This window comes from Cyclopterus lumpus, chromosome 9 (assembly GCF_009769545.1).
Source record: "Cyclopterus lumpus isolate fCycLum1 chromosome 9, fCycLum1.pri, whole genome shotgun sequence".
NCBI lineage: Eukaryota > Metazoa > Chordata > Actinopteri > Perciformes > Cyclopteridae > Cyclopterus > Cyclopterus lumpus.
In genome coordinates this window covers 22,244,880-22,267,374 of record NC_046974.1, presented here as the reverse complement: position 1 = coordinate 22,267,374, position 22,495 = coordinate 22,244,880, and the positions used below count along the sequence as shown (strand labels likewise).

Below are 22,495 nucleotides of genomic sequence, written 5' to 3'. Positions count from 1 at the left end.
AGTTGTGAGGCTGAATAAAGCGGTCCAGAGCGCATTGTGCGTTTGAACAGTTATTTACAATGAATAGGAGGAGGGGGTCAGGAGAGGGGGCGAAGGCGCACGGGGGGTGTTTTAAGGCTGTGGAGCAGCTGAAATGCAGTGGTTGGGTGAATCACGGCACTTGTTATTGATTTTTCAGACATGGAGGCTAATGCCACTTGTCTGCGGTCAACATGTAGCTTATAATGGTCATTTCACACCCAATTGTGTAAGAGGCTCTTAATTGTTAAAAAATGACACAGGAAAGAAGAAAAAAAAGAACTAGTCATATTTATTTTAAATGACTATTTACTTTGAGATGAAGCAGACTTTACAGCTTTGTCTGCGTGTTTAGAGCCCGATCCTTTTCTGTTCCCCTACATGTCCGAGAGACAAATTCATCGGAACTATTTGCCATCACATTATACAAAATTGTCTTTATTTGATTCTTGAAATCAATTTTTTTATTTTTATTGTTCGTATATGATTATTGTGCATTACGTGTTTCTACCATGTTATTGAATATCTGTTTTTGTAATCATTATTATACATTTTCTTTTTTGGGCGGGGTGTGTGTTATGCACCCACAGTAAAGAATAACTTGAAATGTAGTGGACTTGTCAGGACCTTTATGTTAACAATATATGTTTCTATACAACCTAATTGAATTTCAGAATAAAATCCACAGAGCCTGCAAATTGAAAGAAGTACACGATTTACGTAATGAGACGATTTGAAGAATGAGACGTTTTTTTTACTATAAGTGGCACTATCACAATTTCAAAATACTTAGCTTAAATTAAAACTATTTGCATTCAAACTGTTTTTCAACTCACTTTAATATAACACATTTAATTGATTCTAAATGCTTGATTTGCTATTGGCTAGCTAGCTATGGTGTTGGCCTATATCGTTCAAAATCTATAATAACAATAAAAGAAACCTTATCATTGGTTTCGTATGCAAAATGTTGATCTGTAAAGTAATGTGTGACTGACAAATAAATGTATAACGTGGGCTACTCCTCTGACGTTTTTATTTATTATTAGAATAAAGTGAAATTCCATTGGAATTTAAAATAGTACAACATGTGTAACATTTAAGCATCGCAGGCTATTGTTGTCCACTGGATATAACATAATGTATTCAGTGGATTTTAATATTTTATAGACACGTTTGGGTCATTCATAGAGTGTAATCGTACATGTATGAACAAAACACTGATCACTGATGAAACATTCCCACGAAGTCACGGGTCGACAGGGGGAAGGGGGGCAGAATGTCTTTTTACTGGCGGGGGTGAATTGTTAAGGAAACTGTCACACTTGGGCGGCCATGTTGGATCCCAAGCGGAACGATGTTTTGCGGGTCAGCCGTCCTGGCCGTTGAACCGTAATGGCGCCAGTGGCGCAGCGAGAAAAAAAAGAAAACAACTCAAACGACTCGCCTTCAGGGAAGAGGGCGGAGCCGACTCACGGGGACGGTTTCCGGGTTTCCCTTCCTGGGCTGGGACAGCGGCAAGAGGCAAACGCTCCTGTTGATTCACTATTGTTCAAAGTTACGCTCAGGTAAGGAACTGCTCCGTGGGTTGTGGTTTTATGTCCGTCTTCTTTTTGGTCTGGGCTTTGAGACGGGGAGGGGGGGAGAAGACAGCGGAGAGGCCATTGAAGTCTTGCTGGCAACACGACACCAGGCGCGGGAGCAACTGCTTGCGAAAAGTTTGACATGTAGAGCGTTGACAACGTTTCAATGGGCGCATGACACTCGAAAGTCTTTTTTTTTAGGAAGAACCCCCAGTTTTAAGGAAACTCGGTATTCCTTCGCGTCCGAAGAACTGAAAACGTCCTGGTCCCAGTGGATGTGGTAAACTCAGCCAGTGTCTGTCAGACTGGGTGTGGTGGACACCCAACTGTTGCAGAGGCCTTCACTCTCCCCCTATCCAGTGGCCGAAGCACTGATTTGTAATCTCCGCAGTTATTTTACACAACAGTAAATATGTTTCACCACAACTGATGAACATATAGCTTTTTATGATTAAACGAAAACACTCAATGCCTTCTGGGCCCATTTATTGTCCCATTGTTCCAGTCCATACTTGATAACTGTAGGGAACTCCCCAAACTTCACTTGGCCTCTACATACACCTAAATCAGTCCCCTTTATATAAGCAATACAATAAATAAAATCAGCCAAGCAGGCGTGCCCTTCAAAGCATTGACTTCCACACTTTTCCGGTGAAAACCCTGCTTTGTGTCACATTCCTGGACCCAGGAAGTCGCTCTCTAGCATCCGATCGATCCTTGACCTTTTGACCGCAAAGGCCTGTTTTTTGCGTGAGACAAATTTGGTGTTTAGACCAACTTTACACAATAACAGCGGGGTAAAACAATACCGTCCACCCATTATGTGTCCGTCTAAGATGTGGCCGAGGGCCAACATTCAAGAGTTATCATCCATCTTTGCTCGCTGAAAACATGCATATATTTCACTTCCTTTTCTTACTGAGCAGTGAGTGCCGCTGGGCATGTAATCTCGGGCTGGCAGCTGCCCCTTGCCACAGAAACAACGTAGTTATAGACCCGGCTGTCAGAGGGACAGCATCTCTGAGAGGGGGTGTGGGCGCTCTGATGCAGCCACCTTTACCGTTCTCTCTGACCTTTTCACCTTTCACCAAAAGACTGGCTGGGGAGAACCTCTGTCTCGACCCTATTAACTATACGAGGGGACGTGTCCCCTGTGAATAGGGAAGGGGGGGGAACCAAAATCTTGATTCACATTGCCAGACCCAAGTGGACCTGGACTACATCGTGTCAGAGGTTTGAATGATGGAGTCACGTAGCAAGATACCTCTGGCGGTTGAAGGAGCGCACAATTTGAAATAACTTTCATCCATTTATTCTGATGACGTCGTCCTATTTGGCATTTAAATGACTTAAACCCCACTGCACGCCGTCAGTCAAGTAAATATGTTTGCCCTCACTAAATGGAGGCATCGTGAGCCCATGGTTACCTCAATTCAAGGCTGCAACTTAATGCTCTTAATTCATCTGTCGTAACAACATGTGTCGTAAAATTCTGCTGAGAATTTATAAATCAAAATAACTGTATCAAGGAATCTCTGTTTCTTACATTAATGCAAAAACAATTCTGTAAATCCCAAACAGCTCTAAAGCAGTCCTGTGTACCAAGGTATAAACATTAAGTTAAAATCACTTTCTGGAGACACATTTATTTTGTCTCGCATTATTGTCCTATTTATTAACCCTAATGTCTCAATTTTTTTAAATTTCTAGTATAAATCAATTGTTTTGTATGATGAATAAATGCAAAGCAAAAAGGTTGAGGTTACATCATACCATTAAATGGAGAACGGCCCTACTCCCTCTTTAGTGGTGGAAAAAAAAGAACTAGAACTTTGACTTAATTCATTGTTAATTTTTACTTGTAGCAGAAATCAATTTAGGCCTGACTAATAATCGATTAGGGATCTCCGTCGTGATTCAACGCTTGTTATTCAATCTGTCTGTTATTTTATTTATTAATTTGCTATATTCTCAAATTCAAATGCCCATTAATAAAAAAAACATATTCCTACCGATTCTATCACCAGCAACAAGCATGTAATCAAACAACAACTATGTGGCCTGCACCTTTAACCGCGCCACAGTGTTAGTTTCACAATTGATCATCAATGCAGAGCCCCGCTCCCCACACCTTAACCTTCATGGTACTGACCAGCAGCTGTGTGGGAAGCACAGTGTTATGATAACATTTTTGTACGACTCCCACTTGTTTTGAGTCATTTCCTTCCCTGTCCCATCATCATAAATGGCTCATCCTGTGCTTTTAAAGTGTGTGTGTGTGTATATATATTGTCCCTCCCCCCCTCCCTCTGTTTTTGGGCTCCTGCGTTTCTAAAACCATGGCTTAAAAGACAGTATCATACTTTTATTAGTGTCTCCCACCACTGCTAACTTTGGTCCCCCAAGGACCCCCCCCCCCCCCCCATCATCCCTTCCCATGTTCATGTGCCAAACATCACTTTATTATGCTCGCTACCTCTCGGGTCCCTCGTTGCCGTGATCAGTTGCCAGTGAATTACCCTCTTTTTTTGTTGCGGTCGTGGCACAGAGTTCACCAAATCTCCATTATTGCTTTTAATGTTTCCAACGAGAGCAGAAAAAACTTTTAATCCGCGGGGAAGCGGGCGTGCCGGCCCTCGGCGCTGCCCCTCCGTGAGGATGAATAGTTCTACCCGCCCCGCCACTGCGTCTGCTGCTGCCCCCTTCATGGCTTTCCTCCAGCCAATAAATCAACTGTAAATGCATCACACGCCAAGCACTTCGGCTTGACTAAGGTGGCATTTCTATTCCCGTTTGGCCCAAACTGCTCTAATCTCCCCTACGTCTGGGCCCGTTGATGTGTGTGTGTGTGCCCGTGTGCGTGCGTGTGTGCGTGCGTGCACGTGTATGTGTGTATGTGTAAGCAGCTCAGCAGCCCAGCCGATTAAATGGCCGTTATTAAGAGAGTCTTATTGAAGTGTGCCTCCTGCCTTGTCTGTCCTGTAGTGTTGTCTTTGTGATATTACAACTGCGATATTGGAGCGGTTTAATTAATCTGCTGCCGGGATAAACGCTGGTTCCCACAGAGCCTGTCGAGGAATAACACTTGTGGGGGAAGGGGGGCTGTGTGATACGCCTGTGTGGGCTGCTACAATAAACGAGATGTCCATTAACAATGAAAGCACACTTATTATCGTCTTGTTTTTGGTGCTGAAGCTAATGTTTGAGCTACGCTAGTTGAAGTTATTTTCTTCAATAATCGGACGGATTGCCACAAGGCCACCATATATAAATACACAATGTTCTCCAGAGGGTGAACCATGATGACTAAATGTAAAAAATAGTGGTGACTTTTTGTCTCTTCACCAGCAGCTCAGTTTTAACTCGTCCAGTAGAATTTCTCAACACTTACTAGATTGATTTACACAAACTTTTACTAACAGATTCATGATCCCCAGAGGATGTATCGCAGTGACTTTGGTGACCGGAGTGGCGCCACCTGATCAACCATTCTTTTTGACAGCTATTGTAGGCAGTGTTGACATTTGGGACACTCATTCACGTTCTTCACAAGATGGTTTCTGAATGACTTTGGGGATTTCCCCGACGTTTCTATGAAGCGCCGCCATCTGGTCAAAACGATGGTGAAAGATGGTTAACATTGGGAAACAATCGGGCTGAACAATAAATCATTTGGTCCATGAAATATCAGAATTTCTTTTTTCTTTTCCCAGAGCCCAGGTTGACCATTCAACCGCCCATTCCCAAAATATATACATTTTACTACCGTATAAGACCAGGGAAACCATCAAACATTCTCATTTTAGAAGCTAGATCTTGATATTTTTTGCTTTCAGTGCTTATATATTTCTTCTTTTTTTTTAAAATCAAACTGGCTTTTACTGGGTTAACCTTTTGACCCTGTGGCCCTACAGCCTGGCACCCCTCCTCCTTATATCCCCCTTGCTCTCCCATAATACGGTCGGGGACGAATATGGTCAGGGGTGAGGCACGTGTTCTCCCTCCTCCCCACAGCTGAGCTGCCTTGTGTAGGAAAGGCTTCAGGAACCAGAGGGATAAACAGCCATTGTTCTCCCTGTGGGCTCGGTGAAACCACCCTGTCCGTATGAGAGATCACACGGAGCCCCCCCACCCCCAAAAAACTACCATCTAATAGATATAACTGTGAGAAATGCTTCCCAAAGTGTCCACCACTGCATTAGTCGCATGCCAAATAGCAGGAGGTCAACCCAGATTCCCATGCCACCTCTTTACCCCCCTCCTCTTCAACTAGCATTACATAACCAGTGCATCTCCGTTTGGCAGCACACGGCGGCCTGCCTAGTTCTAATGCTTATCACACTCCACCTGTCAAGGGCCAGTGTGTCGGTGATATAACGGAGCCTGTTCTTCCTGCTCCGTCATTATGTAGCTAATTTATCAAGCGGGCTTGTTGCTCTGTCGTCTGCCCGGGGTCATCGAGTGGGGTGAGAGTGTGTGTGTGGGGGGGGGGGGGGGGGCATTGACGAGAGTTAAATGGGAGTCTGGGAACACCCTTTGTTGCCAAGGGGCACTTAATCTCTTCTCCTTCCGCGTGATAGTGTTGGAGAACAGCGCGGTCGTCACGGCAGCCCCAATGGTCGCCGCGACGCTTACTCGATGAGCAGAGCTGGTACAATTTACAACATACGTGTCCTGAGGCGTGAATGGAAATGAGCCACATGTCACCGAGATAATATTAATGAAGATTTGTGATGCAAAGAAAACTACGGGTCCCTATAGTGCCTGTCCTAATTGCTCTGTCATGGCCTTGTGGTCGTCTTGTTAATTCAAATTTAGGGCGGGCGCTCTTGATATATGTATGTGTGTGTGTGTGTGTGTGTGTGTGTGTGTGTGTGTGTGTGTGTGTATATATATATATATATATATATATATATATATATATATATATATATATATATAATTTTATTTGTTGGTAACATATTAATTACTACTTTTTTTCTTTCTCTTTTTCCCCGTCATCAGACTTCCAGTAAGCAGCAGCGATGTCTCAGTCGGGGGAGAAAGCGAAGGTGAGTAACAGGCCTGAACTTCACCCACACATTACAGCTTTACAGAGCATTCAGGAGGGGGTTTCTAATAAGGCTGCAGTGATTAAAGCTCATGTTACTGCTAATCTCATGCACACACACCCGCGCAGTCATCCAGAGAGGATATCCTGTATACATGTGTAAGTGTTTAGTGGCCAGGCTTTATTGCCTGTTGAAACATCTCAATGATAGGCATTATCATCAATCTCACTTGGACGCGCTTTGCTTGCACATTTTACACATAAAATGATGACAAAGGGTCATGAGTTGTACAACGTAGGAAATCACATAACGCTCAACTGCGATCGTTACGCATTTGTACACAATATGACCAGTCAAATACTTCCCCGTTAATTGCAGCATCGGACCCTAATTCTGAACAATTTGTACCCTTTTGTTTGTGCTCTCCAGTTCCCAGATGCGGCGGGTTACGTCGGGTTCGCCAACCTCCCGAACCAAGTGCACCGAAAGTCTGTGAAAAAAGGGTTTGAATTCACCCTCATGGTTGCAGGTGAGTGATCACTCTTTTATTTTAAAACTAAGTGTTACGTGATTTTCTTTTGGGAATAGAGATTTTATTCTGCATTCTGTTTTTTTCCCAGGGGAATCTGGTTTGGGCAAGTCAACGCTTATAAACAGCCTGTTTCTCACTGATCTCTACCCTGAACGCTACATCCCCGGTGCAGCAGGTACACACACACACACTCACACACACACATATGCATTCACATACACAAATATGCACACTGTAATAATAGAGAAATGTCTGGCGCAATGTCTCCAGCAGCGCATTATTTCAAAAGGAATGTTGGGAATGCCTGAGTCTGAAAATATGACCCTGTCCCTTCTTATGACTTGACTTAGGTTAGAACTTGTTCTGGCTTAAAAACAATTATCCAGGCCCTCCCTGATCTGTGCAGATAAGAAAAGAAAAAAAAAGAAAACTCTTTTTAGATGACAAATCCCATGACTTCACATCCACCTACTTTTTGAAGCCTGCGACAGGTTTTTATTTATTTCATATATTAAAGTTCCATTCGGGTACCAGGGTCACCCGCTAATTGTTCCCGTGCTTCCCGCTTCCACAGAGAAGATCGAGAGGACGGTGCAGATCGAGGCGTCAACCGTGGAGATCGAGGAGCGAGGGGTGAAGCTTCGCCTCACCGTGGTCGACACCCCCGGATACGGCGACGCAATCAACAGCCAGGACTGGTGAGGAGGAGGAGGAGGAGAGAGGAGAGAGGAGGAGAGAGGAGGAGAGAGGAGGAGAGAAGAGGAGAGAAGAGGAGAGAAGAGGAGAGAGGAGGAGAGAGGAGGAGGAGGGAGGAGGAGGAGGAGGGAGGAGGGATGAGGGAGGAGGAGGAGGAAGGAGGAGGAAGGAGGAGGAGGGAGGGAGGGAGAACGGCATTGGGATGTGTTTCCTGTACCGGCGTGCTCTCTCATCCTTCCCCTCCTCAACGACTCCCTTTTATCTAAGTTTTATTCCAAAAACTCCCTACTTGCTACCTCTCCTCCCTCTGCATTCCCCATGTCTAGATTTCCTTTACGTGTGTTTTATTTGTGTGTGTGTGTGCGCCCCTTCCTCCCCCGCCTGCCAGTGTGCCCTCCTCTATTTCTAGTTGATTGTCTCGCATGGCTGTACGTTTACTCTCCCAAAGAAGGCGAACAAAAACGGCACAACTGCGAACGAGATGAAATGACACCTTCTCAATAATTAGATTATTAAAAAGTTAATAAATCAAGCTCCTGCTTGTCGTAATTTAGGTCCGCAGTATATAATATATATAAATATATAATAGCCGCTTTAACTGTACATATATCAGTTAAGGTCGGTGCAGTTGCAGGGTTTTAACAAATTGAAAGAACATCACAGGTTCGAATGCAGCCTTCGGACCTTTGATGCATCTCTTTCTCTTTCTCAGTTAAACGTTGTCTTTATCACACCAGCTCAGTCATAATCACTAGGTGTGAGAGTATCATATAAGATGTCAACTTCTTTATCCAGAAGAGTTTAAATGGTACCTCGGCTCATAGAGGAACATGAACCCCCTCAACTGAGAAATCGGTCAGTCGTATGATGTCAAAATAAGATGTAGAATGTCACAACAGCAGTAATGTATCTCATGACGTATAAAAACCACACCCCTGATTCATTCAGGCAGTCCAAAATTATATTTGGCTCTCGGCTCCTCCTCGACTTCTTGTCCGATTGCATCCAAAATGACGCGCATGATCACTCTCGGTGTCGATGGTTGTTTGGCGGGATGTTAAAGGTTCTCCGTCCGTCTCTCTGTTTGTCTCTGATTGCCAGCTTCAAGACCATCATCCAGTACATCGACAATCAGTTTGAGCGGTACCTCCACGACGAGAGCGGCCTGAACCGAAGACACATCGTGGACAACAGGGTGCACTGCTGCTTCTACTTCATATCTCCGTTTGGACACGGGTAAGAGAGCACGCACCCACCCACGTCGGCTCTGCACCGGCACATTGAAGTTTACCTTGAAGAATCCTATTCTTATTTATCTATTGATCCCCCAATAAAATGTCTCAATAATCCTTTTCCTCCACTGTGTCCTCATCGTTCTCCGTCTATTTCTAAATCTCTTTCTCTGTCAGCCTGAAGCCTCTGGATGTGGAGTTTATGAAGGCCATCCACAGCAAAGTCAACATAGTCCCAGTCATTGCCAAGGCCGACACGCTGACACTGAGGGAGAGGGATCGCCTGAAGAGGAGGGTGAGTTTTGACCTCCACACACACACACACACACACACACACACACACACACACACACACGTAATCATCTTTCACCATTATCTGATTCTTCGCACACGGATGTTGCCAGGATGTTGAGAACTTTTGAACTGCGTTGTTTTCGTCCCGTCTACAGTCATACGGTTGATCCATTAGAAAGTGGATCACGCTCAAAATAGCAAGAAAAAAAACAAACACCCTTCCATCGTCATCGACAGCTTGGTGTGTGTCCCGTGAATTGCGACAATTCGCGGCATGCGCCTTGTGTTCCTGATGAGACGGCCAGCCGACCAAGTACAGGGAGGGACGACATGCGAGAGGAAGCATGGGGGAGGGACATGTACAGGAAGACAGTGTTGTGTATAATATAGAGGCAGCTCATCTCATGCACGCCTCGACCCATCCCAGATACGTCCTGTTGGATGTGACCCAAAGTGTTTGCCTGTCTGCTCGCTCCTCAGCTTCCTGCCGCCCGGGTGGTGGGGCGTGGCGGGGGGGGCGAGACAGTAGTGCAATGCAACACAGCTGATAACCTCTGCTCGACTCTACTCACCTAACACCTCCAACCTTTCAAGCAAAAAATAAAGGATTGGCGGCGTTTCTCAGTTTCACGTCAATAAACATTGAATGCTTTTGGCAAAACGATTAAATCCAGAAAGTAACCATCTGACTAGTTCAGAGGGAGGGCGGGGGCAGTGAATGGGCTGTTGAAAAAATGACTGCTTTTAATTGGAAAGCCAATGCCCAGACCTCCCACCTGCCTCTCATTGAGGTCTCGGAGCCGGTGGTCTGGCATGGTGTCAGGCTGACCGGAGTCCAGCTCGGCCCCATTCCCCTCTCGGCAGCGAGTCTGCTTTGTTCGAAGGCCCCCGCAGTCGGAGTGCTCGAAATTGCTGATGCAGCATCGCGAGGTAGACAACGGGGTCACCGTCTCGGGACGCACACAGTGATCTTTTATGACGACAAGATTTCACGTGTGCCTCCCGAGGACAAAACAACGACGAGACAAAAGAAACAGTGGTAATAAATAAATGTATGCTTCAACTGTAATAATAACCGACTACATTACATATATCAGTGAGGTGTGAGTCCAGACCGGGGCAGCGAGAGGCCCCCTACTCTGCTCATGTGTATGTTGCCCCTCCCTCCCAAAGCATGAAAGGTGAAATTCCTCTGCTGCGTTGTCCTGAAGGGACCTGCCCCCGTTGAATTGTGCTCCGTCGAGTTGTTTTGTGCTTTGACCTTCCTTAAAACCGTCAGTGTTCCTCTGGCACTTCAGATGAACAAAACCGTGTTTCCCGTCCCGTCCCGTCCCGTCCCGTCCCCTCCCCCCCCTCGACCCACATGCCTGTTGGCTTTCTGGTCCAGCTGGCAGTTTCATTTTCTTCATGTATTTGCTTTTCATTCCGATAGATATCATAGAAAAAAAGAACGTAGGCAACGGCAGCGGACAGGAATTACAGAAACAATATCGCTCGGATCCGACCGACTTACTGTAGAACTGCTCGACAGTCTGTTCACATGCTCCGCTAAGTGTCCCCTTAACAGACATTTCCCACTGCACACTAAGGAGCTAATGAGTTCGCCAAAATGGACAAACTCACGCACACACAGGCCCACACACGTAGGGCACACACCAAATATATACGTTTTCTAATTCAAGCAATTAAGAAATCTGCCTTTTTTTCTCTCTACACTTTTTATTTAAAATTTCTTTTACTTTTTTACGTTTTATTTCGTTTGAGTGTATCTAATGAAAGCGCTGGACGAGTCTCAGGAATTACAGAGGGTTAATTGAGCCATCTGCCCCACATGTAGACGCAGCACCATGTGTCCCTAAAGAGGGCATTTAACCTTTATCTCCATCTCAATTTGTGCTTCTGTGCAGTCTGAAGTTTCAGCCCGCAGCCCTGATGTAAATCAACAGAACCCGGCTGCATTCTTATGCATTTAATTTTAGAGAAATTGCAGCTAAATTCCTGCTGGTGAAACCTGAATGTCTTCCTGTGTGTAACCCCAAACTGTTTTCTTTCACATGCAAATATGTAAAGCAAATGCCAGGACAGGGAGTAATGCATGCAGCAGTGCTGCTTTGTTCTTATTCAGTCCAAGCTACGACCAAAACTGAACAAAACTGTATTGGTGTTCTTTTTTCTTAAAAGGCCGCCATATCTCTAAATAGGTATCTTATTTCATTTAATTTTCATTCAGGGTGTGACTTCTTATTCGAGGAAGTAGTATCCATAGAAAATTCTCTCTTTTTTTCTCTCTCTTGCTCTCTCTCTCTCGACTCATTTATCACAGTAGTCTGTTTTCTTTTTGCATGCTTGTGAACGTATTGTGAATGCAGCAATGCTCATTTGTCTGCTTGAGTGTCTCTCAGAAGAACAAACGTATTAGTCGGTCCTATCAGATTAGCTGAAGTGGTTCTTAGGTATACGTGCCTAAGAGTCCTCCCATACAGTCGCGGGCTGCCAGGAACCTGCCACGAAGCCCCGGTGCTGGAGGATGATTGATCTCCCCCCTTCCCCCAGCGGTCCTCCCACAGTATTTATTAGTTTTTTTTTTTTCCTCCGAAGGGCACTTTTTCTCACCGTTTGAAAGCGTTCGTCCTTTTCTCTCATTATTAGGGGGAAGCAGCTTGTACAGAACAATACAGGTTTCCTGTGTCCAGACGGTTCCACTGACGGGACGCAACCTGCTGCCTTTCCGAGGCTCAGGCTCTCGGGACAAATCTTCCAGGTTTCATCCTCTTGGTTCTGCTCTCCTCTCGGCTCGGTCCTTCCTCTTCTTGCAGTGCCTCATTCTTCCGCCTCGTACTTTTCTTCCTCCGCCTCTTTGTGTCTTTTTTTTTTCTTCTTGTTATTTGCTCTAATGCCAATTTCCTCGAGCTCATAAGTTCCCCCGAGGAGGGTATATTGAGGGACTGATCCTCTCAGTCTGGGTCCTCTCAGTCATATCCTGTGCTGGGCTTTAGTCTCAAACTGGTTCACTGGCGGTTTTTCCTGTTTGAACTTAGAGGAACCATACCCAGCTGGTTTGGACTGGAATCCTGATGGAGGCAAAAACATACAAATACCCACTCTGTCTGAACAGAGCAGTGCTTTTGTGTCTTGTTTTTTTCGTTTTGTTTTCCCGATACAATTCTATCGCTAGATTAATCGGTTCGTCAAATGGCAGAAAAACAATCGGAGATCACTTTTGTCTTAAGATTCTCCAGATCCAGCTTCTCGGTCGTGAGGCCAACCATTTAAAAGACATTGGCTTTAGGAAATATTGTGACAGAAAGATAATTGAGATAATAATCCACAGATCAATCGCTAATGAAAATAATCATTAGTTGCACCCTTACTTGATTGAAGATTTTGATTTTGCTCACTTACTTTCTATTATTATTTCTCGGGGTAAAATGGTCCTTTTTAAGTTTTTTAAGTTCAATGTGCTTTTTGAAAACGGTCCTCATTAATGTAAAGTATATAATTAGTTGTAAGAACGTACAGAAACACACGGCGTACAACAATAAGCTCTGAGAAAGTGTTTGACCCTTTTTATTCTGAACGTTAGCAGAAGCCGACCTCGACCCCAATGGAAGTGACGCCTCCTCTTCTGTGCCAAGGCTTGAATGCGGTTCTCCGGAGCCAGAGGTCGGCAATGGCTGGGGAACCCCGCTCCACCTCCCTATGCCCTCTCGCACAAAGCCGCAGACAATAGTTCAGCCCCTTCGTCCTCCCTCCGCTCCCCTCAGTGTCCTCACTCGTCTTCCTTATCTCCTCTCCTCTCACCTTTCTCTGCCCCGCCTCCGGCCAAGGCGCTGTCGCAGTTTCCCCCGCATTGACAGGATGTTCAACTCTTTCTTTGTACACGTCTGAGCAGGCGACCCCGTGAGTAAAGGTCGAGTGGTGATTACTTCACTGTGTGTGTGTGTGTGTGTGTGTGTGTGTGTGTGTGTGTGTGTGTGTGTGTGTGTGTGTGTGTGTGTGTGTGTGTGTGTGTGTGTGTGTGTGTGTGTGTGTGTGTGTGTGTGTGTGTGTGTGTGTGTGTGTGTGTGTGTGTGTGTGTGTGTGTGTGCGCGCGCGCGCGTCACCTTGTGCCTGGTCCTTTTTCCGGCCAGTGTTTCAAACACGCGGATGTATTTATTTTTCTGCCCCCCTGCGGTCATTGTGCCAGGGCATGCTCCACGCCTCTGCGGGTTTTAACACAATAAATATGCGCTTTCCCCCCCTCTGTTACACGCTTTCGTCTGTTCTCGAGTAAAGAAAGTTCAGTGTGAAAGGAGCAGGTTTCCCCGCGAGAAGGTCGACATGTAACAGCAGCTTCTGGGCTTTGCCGCCACCCGCTAACAGGGTCGCCCTTTTTGTCAGTGACCCTTTCGAGTCGCACAAAAAAAGCCCCCGATGTGTGCGTGAAACACTGAACCTGCACCGTCCCCCTTCTCACGTCGATACAAGATTACATGAATAGGCGCACTGTGCTTTGATCAGAGGGAGAAGTGGGTGGTCTTAACCGGACTAATACTTCGCCCCAGACAATGGGTGTGTGTGTGTGTGTACAAGCGTGTCGATCCCCATAATTTATATGAAGCCTTCACGTTGCCATGGTGGCGGTGACCCCTCCCCACCATGTACTTTCTGTCAGTGCCGACAAACCCAGCTGTTCCCCGCCCGGTCTGTTCCAGTCTGGACTGTCCACTCGGGTTCTCAGACTCAACTGACTGAACATATCTGGAATGTGTGTTTCATGCGAGTGTCTTTAATCCCGTGAACAGAACGGTATTGTTTGCTTCGTGTCAGTGCTGTACTTCTAGGAGGGGGGGGATGATGTTTGGGGGAAGGTCCGAGGGATTTTCCCCCGGGGCGTTGGTTCTGAAGGTCTGTCCTCCGTCCGCGGTGATCCACCGGCCACCTGTAGCTGCAAGGCTCCGCTCCGCGCACGTACACTCGGATTATACCGGCTCTGTGTATGTGAAAGTGTGTGTGTGTGTGTGTTTGTGTAGGAGGCTGGTATAAGGTCTAAAGCCCTCCCCCCTAGCTCAGGTATTGTCCCCCCCCCCCAGAGTGCCAGTTATTCCAAAGGGATTTCCGGTCAAGACAGAAGCATTTGTTCTCATGTGTTTTTAAGGTTAGCGAATCAGTTTGGAAACTAAAGAATTGAGGTTTGTAATATGTGCTGAAAGATCAATCACAGTGACTCAGTACTCTTTCTAAATATTTATATTTCTTTGCAGATTCCCTTGAAAGCTATACATATGGCTTTTTTTATATCGCTTTAAATTTAATTTAGTAGTGAACTCCTGTTTTGTTGGCAGAACATGGTGGAGCAACCTCTTGAAAACAACCTTTTCTCCCACTCTGGACTGGTACTCATCACGGCATTTCATTATTTATCAAGTGTGTATTTGCCCTTTTTATTTTCATGTGGGAAGAGAACGCACGTCTCCTTGTCCAGAGTTTATAATTTACAGTTTATTAGCTGGACAGTCTCATCAGTCTCAGGTCTGTCTCATGTCTTTTCGGACATGAGACAGACCGACGCTGGACGCTTTAGCTGCAGTGGAATAAGTATTTCTACTTTCTATGAGATGGAAACATGAAGTAAACATGGTTTCCCTTTGGAATATTTGTTTTACAGATCATTACTTGACTGGTAATTAAATAGCTGGGCTCGGGTTAAATTTAGTGAGCAGGTGACGGCCTAAAATGACCACGCATACGTAATCAACAGCGTTTGTGTGAAATAGCAGCTCTTCTCTTTAGAGATTAGATATGGTGCTGGTGGTCTTTGTGTCAGGTGCCACCTCCACCATAGAACTGTGGAAATACAGTCACTGGAGGCGTTTGTGTCTCCAGCTCTTAGGTCATCTGCAATAACGCCATAAGCGGCATACGTGTGTCACCGGAACGAACAAAGTAAGTGGCCGTTTCATTCACCGACATCTCGTAAAGGACGGAGAGAACACTCGGCGGAAAGGATCAAACACTCCTCGCAGTGGCCAGGATTTTCTCCTTTTAATGAACTCTCATAAAGTCTTGGAAAAAGAGGGCCCCTGTCGCCTCAAGGTGTTTTTTCTCAGTATGGCACACGTTTCCAAAGCGACTGAAGGCTCTAGCAGATCTACTACTTCTAATGGCAACGATGCCCCCACCCCCCCATGGCCCCATGGTCACTCTTCTAGAAGCTGGCAGACAGCCGCGAGGTTACATAAACGTGACGTAAACGTGTTGCCGGTCCGGTTCCCTCTGAATTCCTGATCCTTGCTCTTCTCAGTCAGGGTTGATTAGTATTGTTTGATTGTTTTGTGTTTTGGACTCTTTCTCTCCCTTTCTCTCTCCCTCTCTACCTCTCTCTCCCTCTATCTACCTCTACCAAGTGCTCTGGTTCATGTTTTCTACTTCCAAGTATTGTTCTCTCTGCTTTAGAGTTTTAGCCCAATGGATACAAACACCAAACCAGGCCAGAGGAGGCTCCGCTCTGACCTCCGTAATCACGCTGTGTGCGTGTGCGTGTGCGCGTGCTTGTGCATGCGGTTACCTGTTGAACCACAATCCCCGTCTTTTGTCTCATTTGCGCTCTTTTTTTTTCCTTTTATTCTTCCAAAAGGCTTCTTGTTTTCTGCCATTGTCGTTGGTCATCGCTTAGCGGGTGTTTTGAGTCATTCATGTTTTGTTTTTCTGTGCTTGTGAAGGATGAACCAATCCCGGAAAATATTATTCTCATGGGTTGACGCGATGAAGCTGATTCCCCGTAATGGTGGCTTTGCGTTTTGTTTTGATGGGAGGGCTTCGGTTAAACCTGCCGTGCGGTTGCAGAAAAAAAACTGCCTCGCCATGTCTCCCACGACGTCGCTGCCACCGCCGCCCACCCCCCCCAGCTGTGTAATTATATCTATGTATAGGCCTGCGGGTATGCTATATTTGGGGCAACACATAACCGCCACAGTGTAGCTTTTATTCTGAGAAGTGAAGCAAGTCCTGTCTGTTTACTGAAAAACAACAACACACAGGCTTCACCTACAAACGGTGTCTCATTTCTAACCCGTTTTCTAGCCGTCTCCGCCCACTCTCACTTATCATAACTGTCCGACATGACGGAATAATCTTTTCCACCAACAATGCTCTACGTTCGGAGATGTGAGCCAGAAACGCGAGGCGGTAAATCTTTGCCTTCCTTTTTCAATTAATACCGAGGCCCGAGTCTTGCGTGGCATTGTTTGCAATGAGTGGACCTGCACGGCCAACCATAACAGCACGGGGAGGGGTGGGTATTATAGACGAACAGGATGGTCATAAAATCAAAATGTCTCACACTGCCAACATCTGTGTGCCAAGGTAAACACACAGCTCTGCGAAGTAGAGACTGAAGTTTCATCAGAGATCAGGGCCTACACTGTGCACAGTAAATCAACAGGAGAGACTACAGGGATTTGGAGCAGGCAGTGATTTTGACAGCCCATGATCCCTTCCAGGTCTTGATTATAGGTGTCGGGCCACGCTAAGCACACGTTGCCGAACAGACTAATGCAGGTAAACAGCCATCTAGCAGCTTTTGGCTCACCGAGGTCTGATGGAACAGATGATGGCAGACAACGGACTTGTGTTTGCGTGGTGATCATATATCGTTTCTAGACATTTAATGGTATTTTGCATTTCATAGAATATGTTTTTCTTGGTGGTTCATTTAACTTGTTAGTGGTCTTTGTTTGATTTATTTATAATTACATTCTTTCTTCATGTTTTACGGCATTTCTTTTTTTGTGTCGACTTTATCTGCTTGTGTGACTGGATTTGTTGTTTGTTTCTTCTTCTTTTTCCTGCCATTGTGCCACTTGTGTTTATTTTCACACTGAGTGCAGAGTTTCCCAAAATTGTCTTCGCTCATGCCCCACGAGTGCGGTGTTTACGCATCTGTAAATCTTGTATGTTTTCAGGGGAACGGTGGAGAAGGAGGTCCTGAGTCAGGCTCTGCTCATGAGTCCTGTTTGTTTTTAGATCTGCTGCACAACAATGAGCGATTCCACACGCACTCGCACACTCTATCTCGCGTATTGAGCTCACTGAGAAAACAAGCGGCAGCCATAACAAGAGGCTCAAACAGGAGCTCTGTAGGAAAACCTGCGCTCACTTCCCAGGCTCCTGGCTGACTGACCACTGTCCTGTTGTACACTGCAGTACATGAAAGTCTTGCCCCCCCACCCACCGCCAAAATAAAAGTCAGGAAAACAATACTTGACATTTTTTGACTCCCTTACACAAGACTACATTGTGGATTTAAATGTCCTGTGGCAAAAACAAAAGAAAAAATGCAGCTTTTGATGTTTAGAATAATAAATACTGACATCTGTCCCAGAGGTAGCGGGAAAGAAAGCTCTGATTGTTTCAACTCCACCGGTTGACCCCATGAATAAAGCGGGGGTGAGAACTTTGTGACTCCGAAACACACACACACACACACACACACACACAAGCCATTATTATTTTTTCACCAGTCTACCCTTTCTGTCTCGCCCCCATTTGTCCTCCGCAGGGGGGCTTTAATTAAAATGTGTTGCTGCAACAACTGGTACTCGCTCGCACCCTCCTATTAGTCTATAGGACTCTCTTACTTTCTGTTGGGGTCAGAGCGCAACCTGTTATTTTATATGACTCAGTTTACAGTATTATAACGCACATGTTTTATTTTTTATATATATATATATATTAGAATGTATTTTAGATAAATTATGGAAGCCTGTGCCAGGGGGAATTAGCTGTAGCTTGAAGTGACTTTAAGTTACGGTTATATTGTCAGTGTTATTAAAATTAAGGTTAACTCCAGTACAATTAGAAGAGCTTATGGATAAGTAACTTAAAAAACTATATAGATGATGAGCATCTACGACACTGAAAATGAAGCGTGTCAAAGATATTAGAAGAAACGGTCCTTAAGGGTTTTGACAGTGAAAATGTTTTTTGTTTTTTTACTTTCTCGATTGCTTTCTGGTCCGTTCACAATCGAGATTGTTCATAGAAAAGTCCAACTGACCCTCCGCTAGTGTCTGCAGTGACACCGCTGCACGTTGGGAGGTTGCGATGAGGTCACCACCGCTGCCGGCTCACCCCGTGTTTTTCCTCCCGTTTGCACCTCACAGATCCTGGACGAGATCGCAGAGCAAGGGATCCGGATCTACCAGCTCCCCGACGCAGACTCTGACGAGGACGAGGAGTTCAAGGAGCAGACCCGGGTCCTGAAGGTGAGAGGGAGTGGACACGCACAGCTGATGCTGGCAGACACAGAGCTGCGTCACAGACACTTCCCTCTGCTGGTTTAGCGATTCGTCCCTGCTTCCCCTCCCCTCCTTTTATTTTCTACATCCCCCTCCTCGGACTTTTTTTCTCTCTTTGGGATCATCTGACCTTTTTATCGTCCCCTCCCAGGCGAGCATTCCCTTTGCTGTGATTGGCTCCAACCAGCTGATTGAGGTGAAGGGGAAGAAGATCCGTGGTCGCCTGTACCCCTGGGGAGTAGTTGAGGTGGAGAACCCCGAACACAATGACTTCCTCAAACTACGCACCATGCTTGTGTGAGTCTCCCCCGGCAATAAAACTGCTTCGGTAATAGGACACTCGGAAGGAAAGCCTTTTAAAAACCATCGACAGACAGAACTTTATCCTCGTTAAGCCGGTTGTAAAAAAAATCAGCTAATTAAATAGTTTGCAGCGAAGCTCTACTGCCTCCCAGTGTGTTAAGAAAGGATCGCATCTCTTGTTTCGTTACAGGACCCACATGCAAGACCTGCAGGAGGTAACCCAGGATCTGCACTACGAGAACTTCCGCTCGGAGAGGCTGAAGCGAACGGGCAGGTGAGACGCTGGTTTCTTCGATATCTCTCCATCAGCACATGAGCCGCTCTGGCACGCAAGGTTTCCTGACCAGCTCCTTTTGGGTTCTCTGCAGGGCCGCGGACGAGGACGTGCTGGACAAAGACCAGATCCTGCTGCAGAAGGAGGCAGAGGTGAGAACGCACGCACGGCTTCTCGTCTCACTAAAATGTGTGTCAGTTGGCCCGACAGGTGGATAGCTGTAGATACAGATGGGCAGGCCTCAAAAACAGTAAAGGATAGGTCCAGATTATTTTCATATTAATATTACACGTGCCATATGTTTAGAGTCGTTGGTCCTCCTCTTCTTACTGACTTTGTTGCCTTCATAATGCAACTCTCCAACATCCAAAAAATAGGGTGACAAAAATCAACAGTTCTTCAATTTTTTCTTTGCACAAAAAGTACAATTGTAGCCGTTTAACACTTGGCAACAGCACTTAAAGGACCAATCCGGTGCTTTTGCAAAGGCCGGTAAATGTGCGCGTACAACTCCCATTACTGACGACCATTGTCATTTTTTTGGGTTGTTGTGTTCAACATAACTAATGCATTTTAATAAAACACGCGTCCGCACTGGTTATCGTTAAAGTTACGGAACCACACAAAAGGAATGCAGATCTTCGCCATTTGTTAGTCCCAGGAGAAAATATAGTTTAATGTGTAAAATCATAATTACAGTGAGTCAGGTGGGTGTATCACCGGAACATTTTGTTTTGGAAACTTAAACAATTTGGCAAAAGTAATTCCTGAGGTGAAATCATAAGGCACTTGTAGAAGGTGTAATGATCTGTGTCTGTGGGCGTTGTAGTAAATGCAGACTCACCCTGGACGAGCAGAAAAACTGCTGCGTCATCGTTGTTGTACATATGGCATCGTAACACTTAACGTTATGACTCGACTGGCTACAGACTAAATGTTAGAAAGAGGAGAAGAAGAATTTATTACCAACCCTCCAATGTGTATACATATCCTCCATATGTATTGTTTACATTTTGGGAGCCTACGAGTCCCCCGGCAATAACCTGTTTCCTGACTGCTGTTGATTGGCCTGTTTGTGTTACTGCTGCCGTGCGCCCATAGTGCACCCTAGTGAGCGGGTGGGCAGGTGGGGTCCAATCAGAGCTGTTTGTAAGCAATGTGCCCAAGGGGCAGGATATGCCATCACTTCCTGCCTGGATGTCCTGGCCCAGTTTTATGGTGGGAATAACCTCAGTTATGAGGGGAGACAGCGGTCCATTTGTTTACGTGTTGTCAGGGTAGACTGGGAGGACAGATTACCAGCTATTGTTGTTGCATAATACTCACTTGTCCTGTAAGACCTGAAAATGTCAATTTTTTGGAAAATGATCTCTAGAAACGAGTGGGAACCCTGATGTATGAACTACAAATGAAACCGTAAAACTTTATTTTACAGGTTCCTAGTTTCCTCATAAATAACTGTTGTTTAATTAAAGGTTCCCAATATTTAATTAGTTCAAGTTAACTGGTGATGTCAGTGCGCAGCAGGCACGCTGTCAAATGTGTCTCCCTGTGTAGATGACAAGCAAAATATAAATGTAATAAATATCAAGAATAAAGTTTCTAATAGAAACTAAACATTCACTTAGGTTTGAATGGATCCCAATGTTTGCAGTCATTAAGATTTTAGTAGTTCAGATTTTAAAAACACACACGCACACACACACACACACACACACACACACACACACACACACACACACACACACACACACATCTCAGAGAAACAAAGAAAAGGCTCCATGATGTGGGTTTAATTTGAAGTACTGTTCCGAGCCACCAGATGGCGATAGACATTAAAGAAAGCTACATGGGAGTTTGATGGCGTGACCATTGATGCTTCATAAAGCAGGTTATGATATCAGCCATTGCTGCCTTCTCAGTGACTGTTGTTGTCTGTTTACGTTTCAACAATTATTAATTTATTGTTTGACATTGATTTTATACTTCATTCATTTTTAAACAATCTCAATTCAACTGCTGATATACATTTTGATTATAGGATGTTATTACATATTAAAACATATTGATTTTCTCCTTTTGATTGAGTGATGACCATCTGTTTAATTTATTTACAGTAATGTATCTCATGGTATAACACTTTGGAACAACTTTTTCTCTAAGTATATGTATATGTATATATGTGTATGTGTGTATATATATATATATATATATATATATATATATATATATATATATATATATATATATATATATATATATATATATATATATATATATGTACACGTGTGTGTGTGACCACCGTCCTCCTACGCCAAATCCTCGGGCGGCATCTTTAAACTATATCGCCGCCTCATGGTGGTTATGAAGTAAAACTGAATCAACAATTGTTGATGTTGTTTTGAGTAACTCTACTTTTAAACACTCTAAATATCACTCAATCTCCTGGTTACTCAGCTCTCTTGCTTTTTTATTTCTAAATAAGATACTTTTTCACAAGCATGAAACACTTCACCTCCCTGCAGAGGAAGTCCGCCCACTGCAAGATGGGTTGGAAATGTAAAGTTCACTGAGCCGTTTCTGAACTGTGTCCCAACATCATTCCACTGGCATAAGCAAAGAAATATCAAGGGAAAAACTTGCAGGGCTGTTTGTTGAAATACTGTATATGTTTTAAGATATATAAATCAATTATGTCTCTTCTCTCTCTGTAGCTGAGACGCATGCAGCAGATGATCGCTCAGATGCAGGCACAGATGAAGATGAAATCAGACGAGTGAAAGGGAGACGCCGTGCTGCACAATCTTTAATGTCGGTGCCAAACTACAACTAATCGCACTGTTCAGTCCGGGAACTTAATATGTGCCCATGTTTTCTTCAGTGGTGTCTTATTTTAATGTGTAAAAGGTTACATTTGTAGACGACGTGTGCAGTCAAGTGCTTGATTATGTAACCGTTCGCTGAGTGAACCCCCTCCAGCCTTCTATTTCACAGTGTCATCTAACGGTGCCGTCATCAGTGTCGATGACCTTGTTTAGTTTTCTGTCTTTTTGTATGCAAATCTGTCTGTTGACAGGACGCACATCATTATTCATATTTCTTAAGTTTCAGTAGAGACTTGTTTTTACGCGTAACATTTTTTTTTTCTCCGTAAATAAATTTCAGAGAAAAGAGAGTTGACACGTGTGAAGTCTGGGCTTATTTTAAATGTCATGCCATGTTTAGCAGTTAGAA

At 44.8% G+C, this 22,495-nt stretch overlaps 1 protein-coding gene across 1 annotated transcript; it reads left to right on the top strand.

Moving 5' to 3' along the window:
- Positions 1-1,369: 1,369 nt before the first annotated feature.
- Positions 1,370-22,439, top strand: zgc:63587 (uncharacterized protein LOC393431 homolog). The gene is made up of 12 exons (XM_034542020.1): positions 1,370-1,586; positions 6,606-6,652; positions 7,082-7,181; positions 7,273-7,359; positions 7,759-7,882; positions 8,982-9,116; positions 9,290-9,407; positions 18,550-18,651; positions 18,836-18,981; positions 19,178-19,261; positions 19,356-19,413; positions 21,976-22,439. Exons 2-12 carry the CDS (start codon positions 6,626-6,628, stop codon positions 22,039-22,041), a joined length of 1,047 nt encoding a protein of 348 aa, XP_034397911.1. The 5' UTR covers positions 1,370-1,586; positions 6,606-6,625; the 3' UTR covers positions 22,042-22,439.
- Positions 22,440-22,495: the final 56 nt, after the last annotated feature.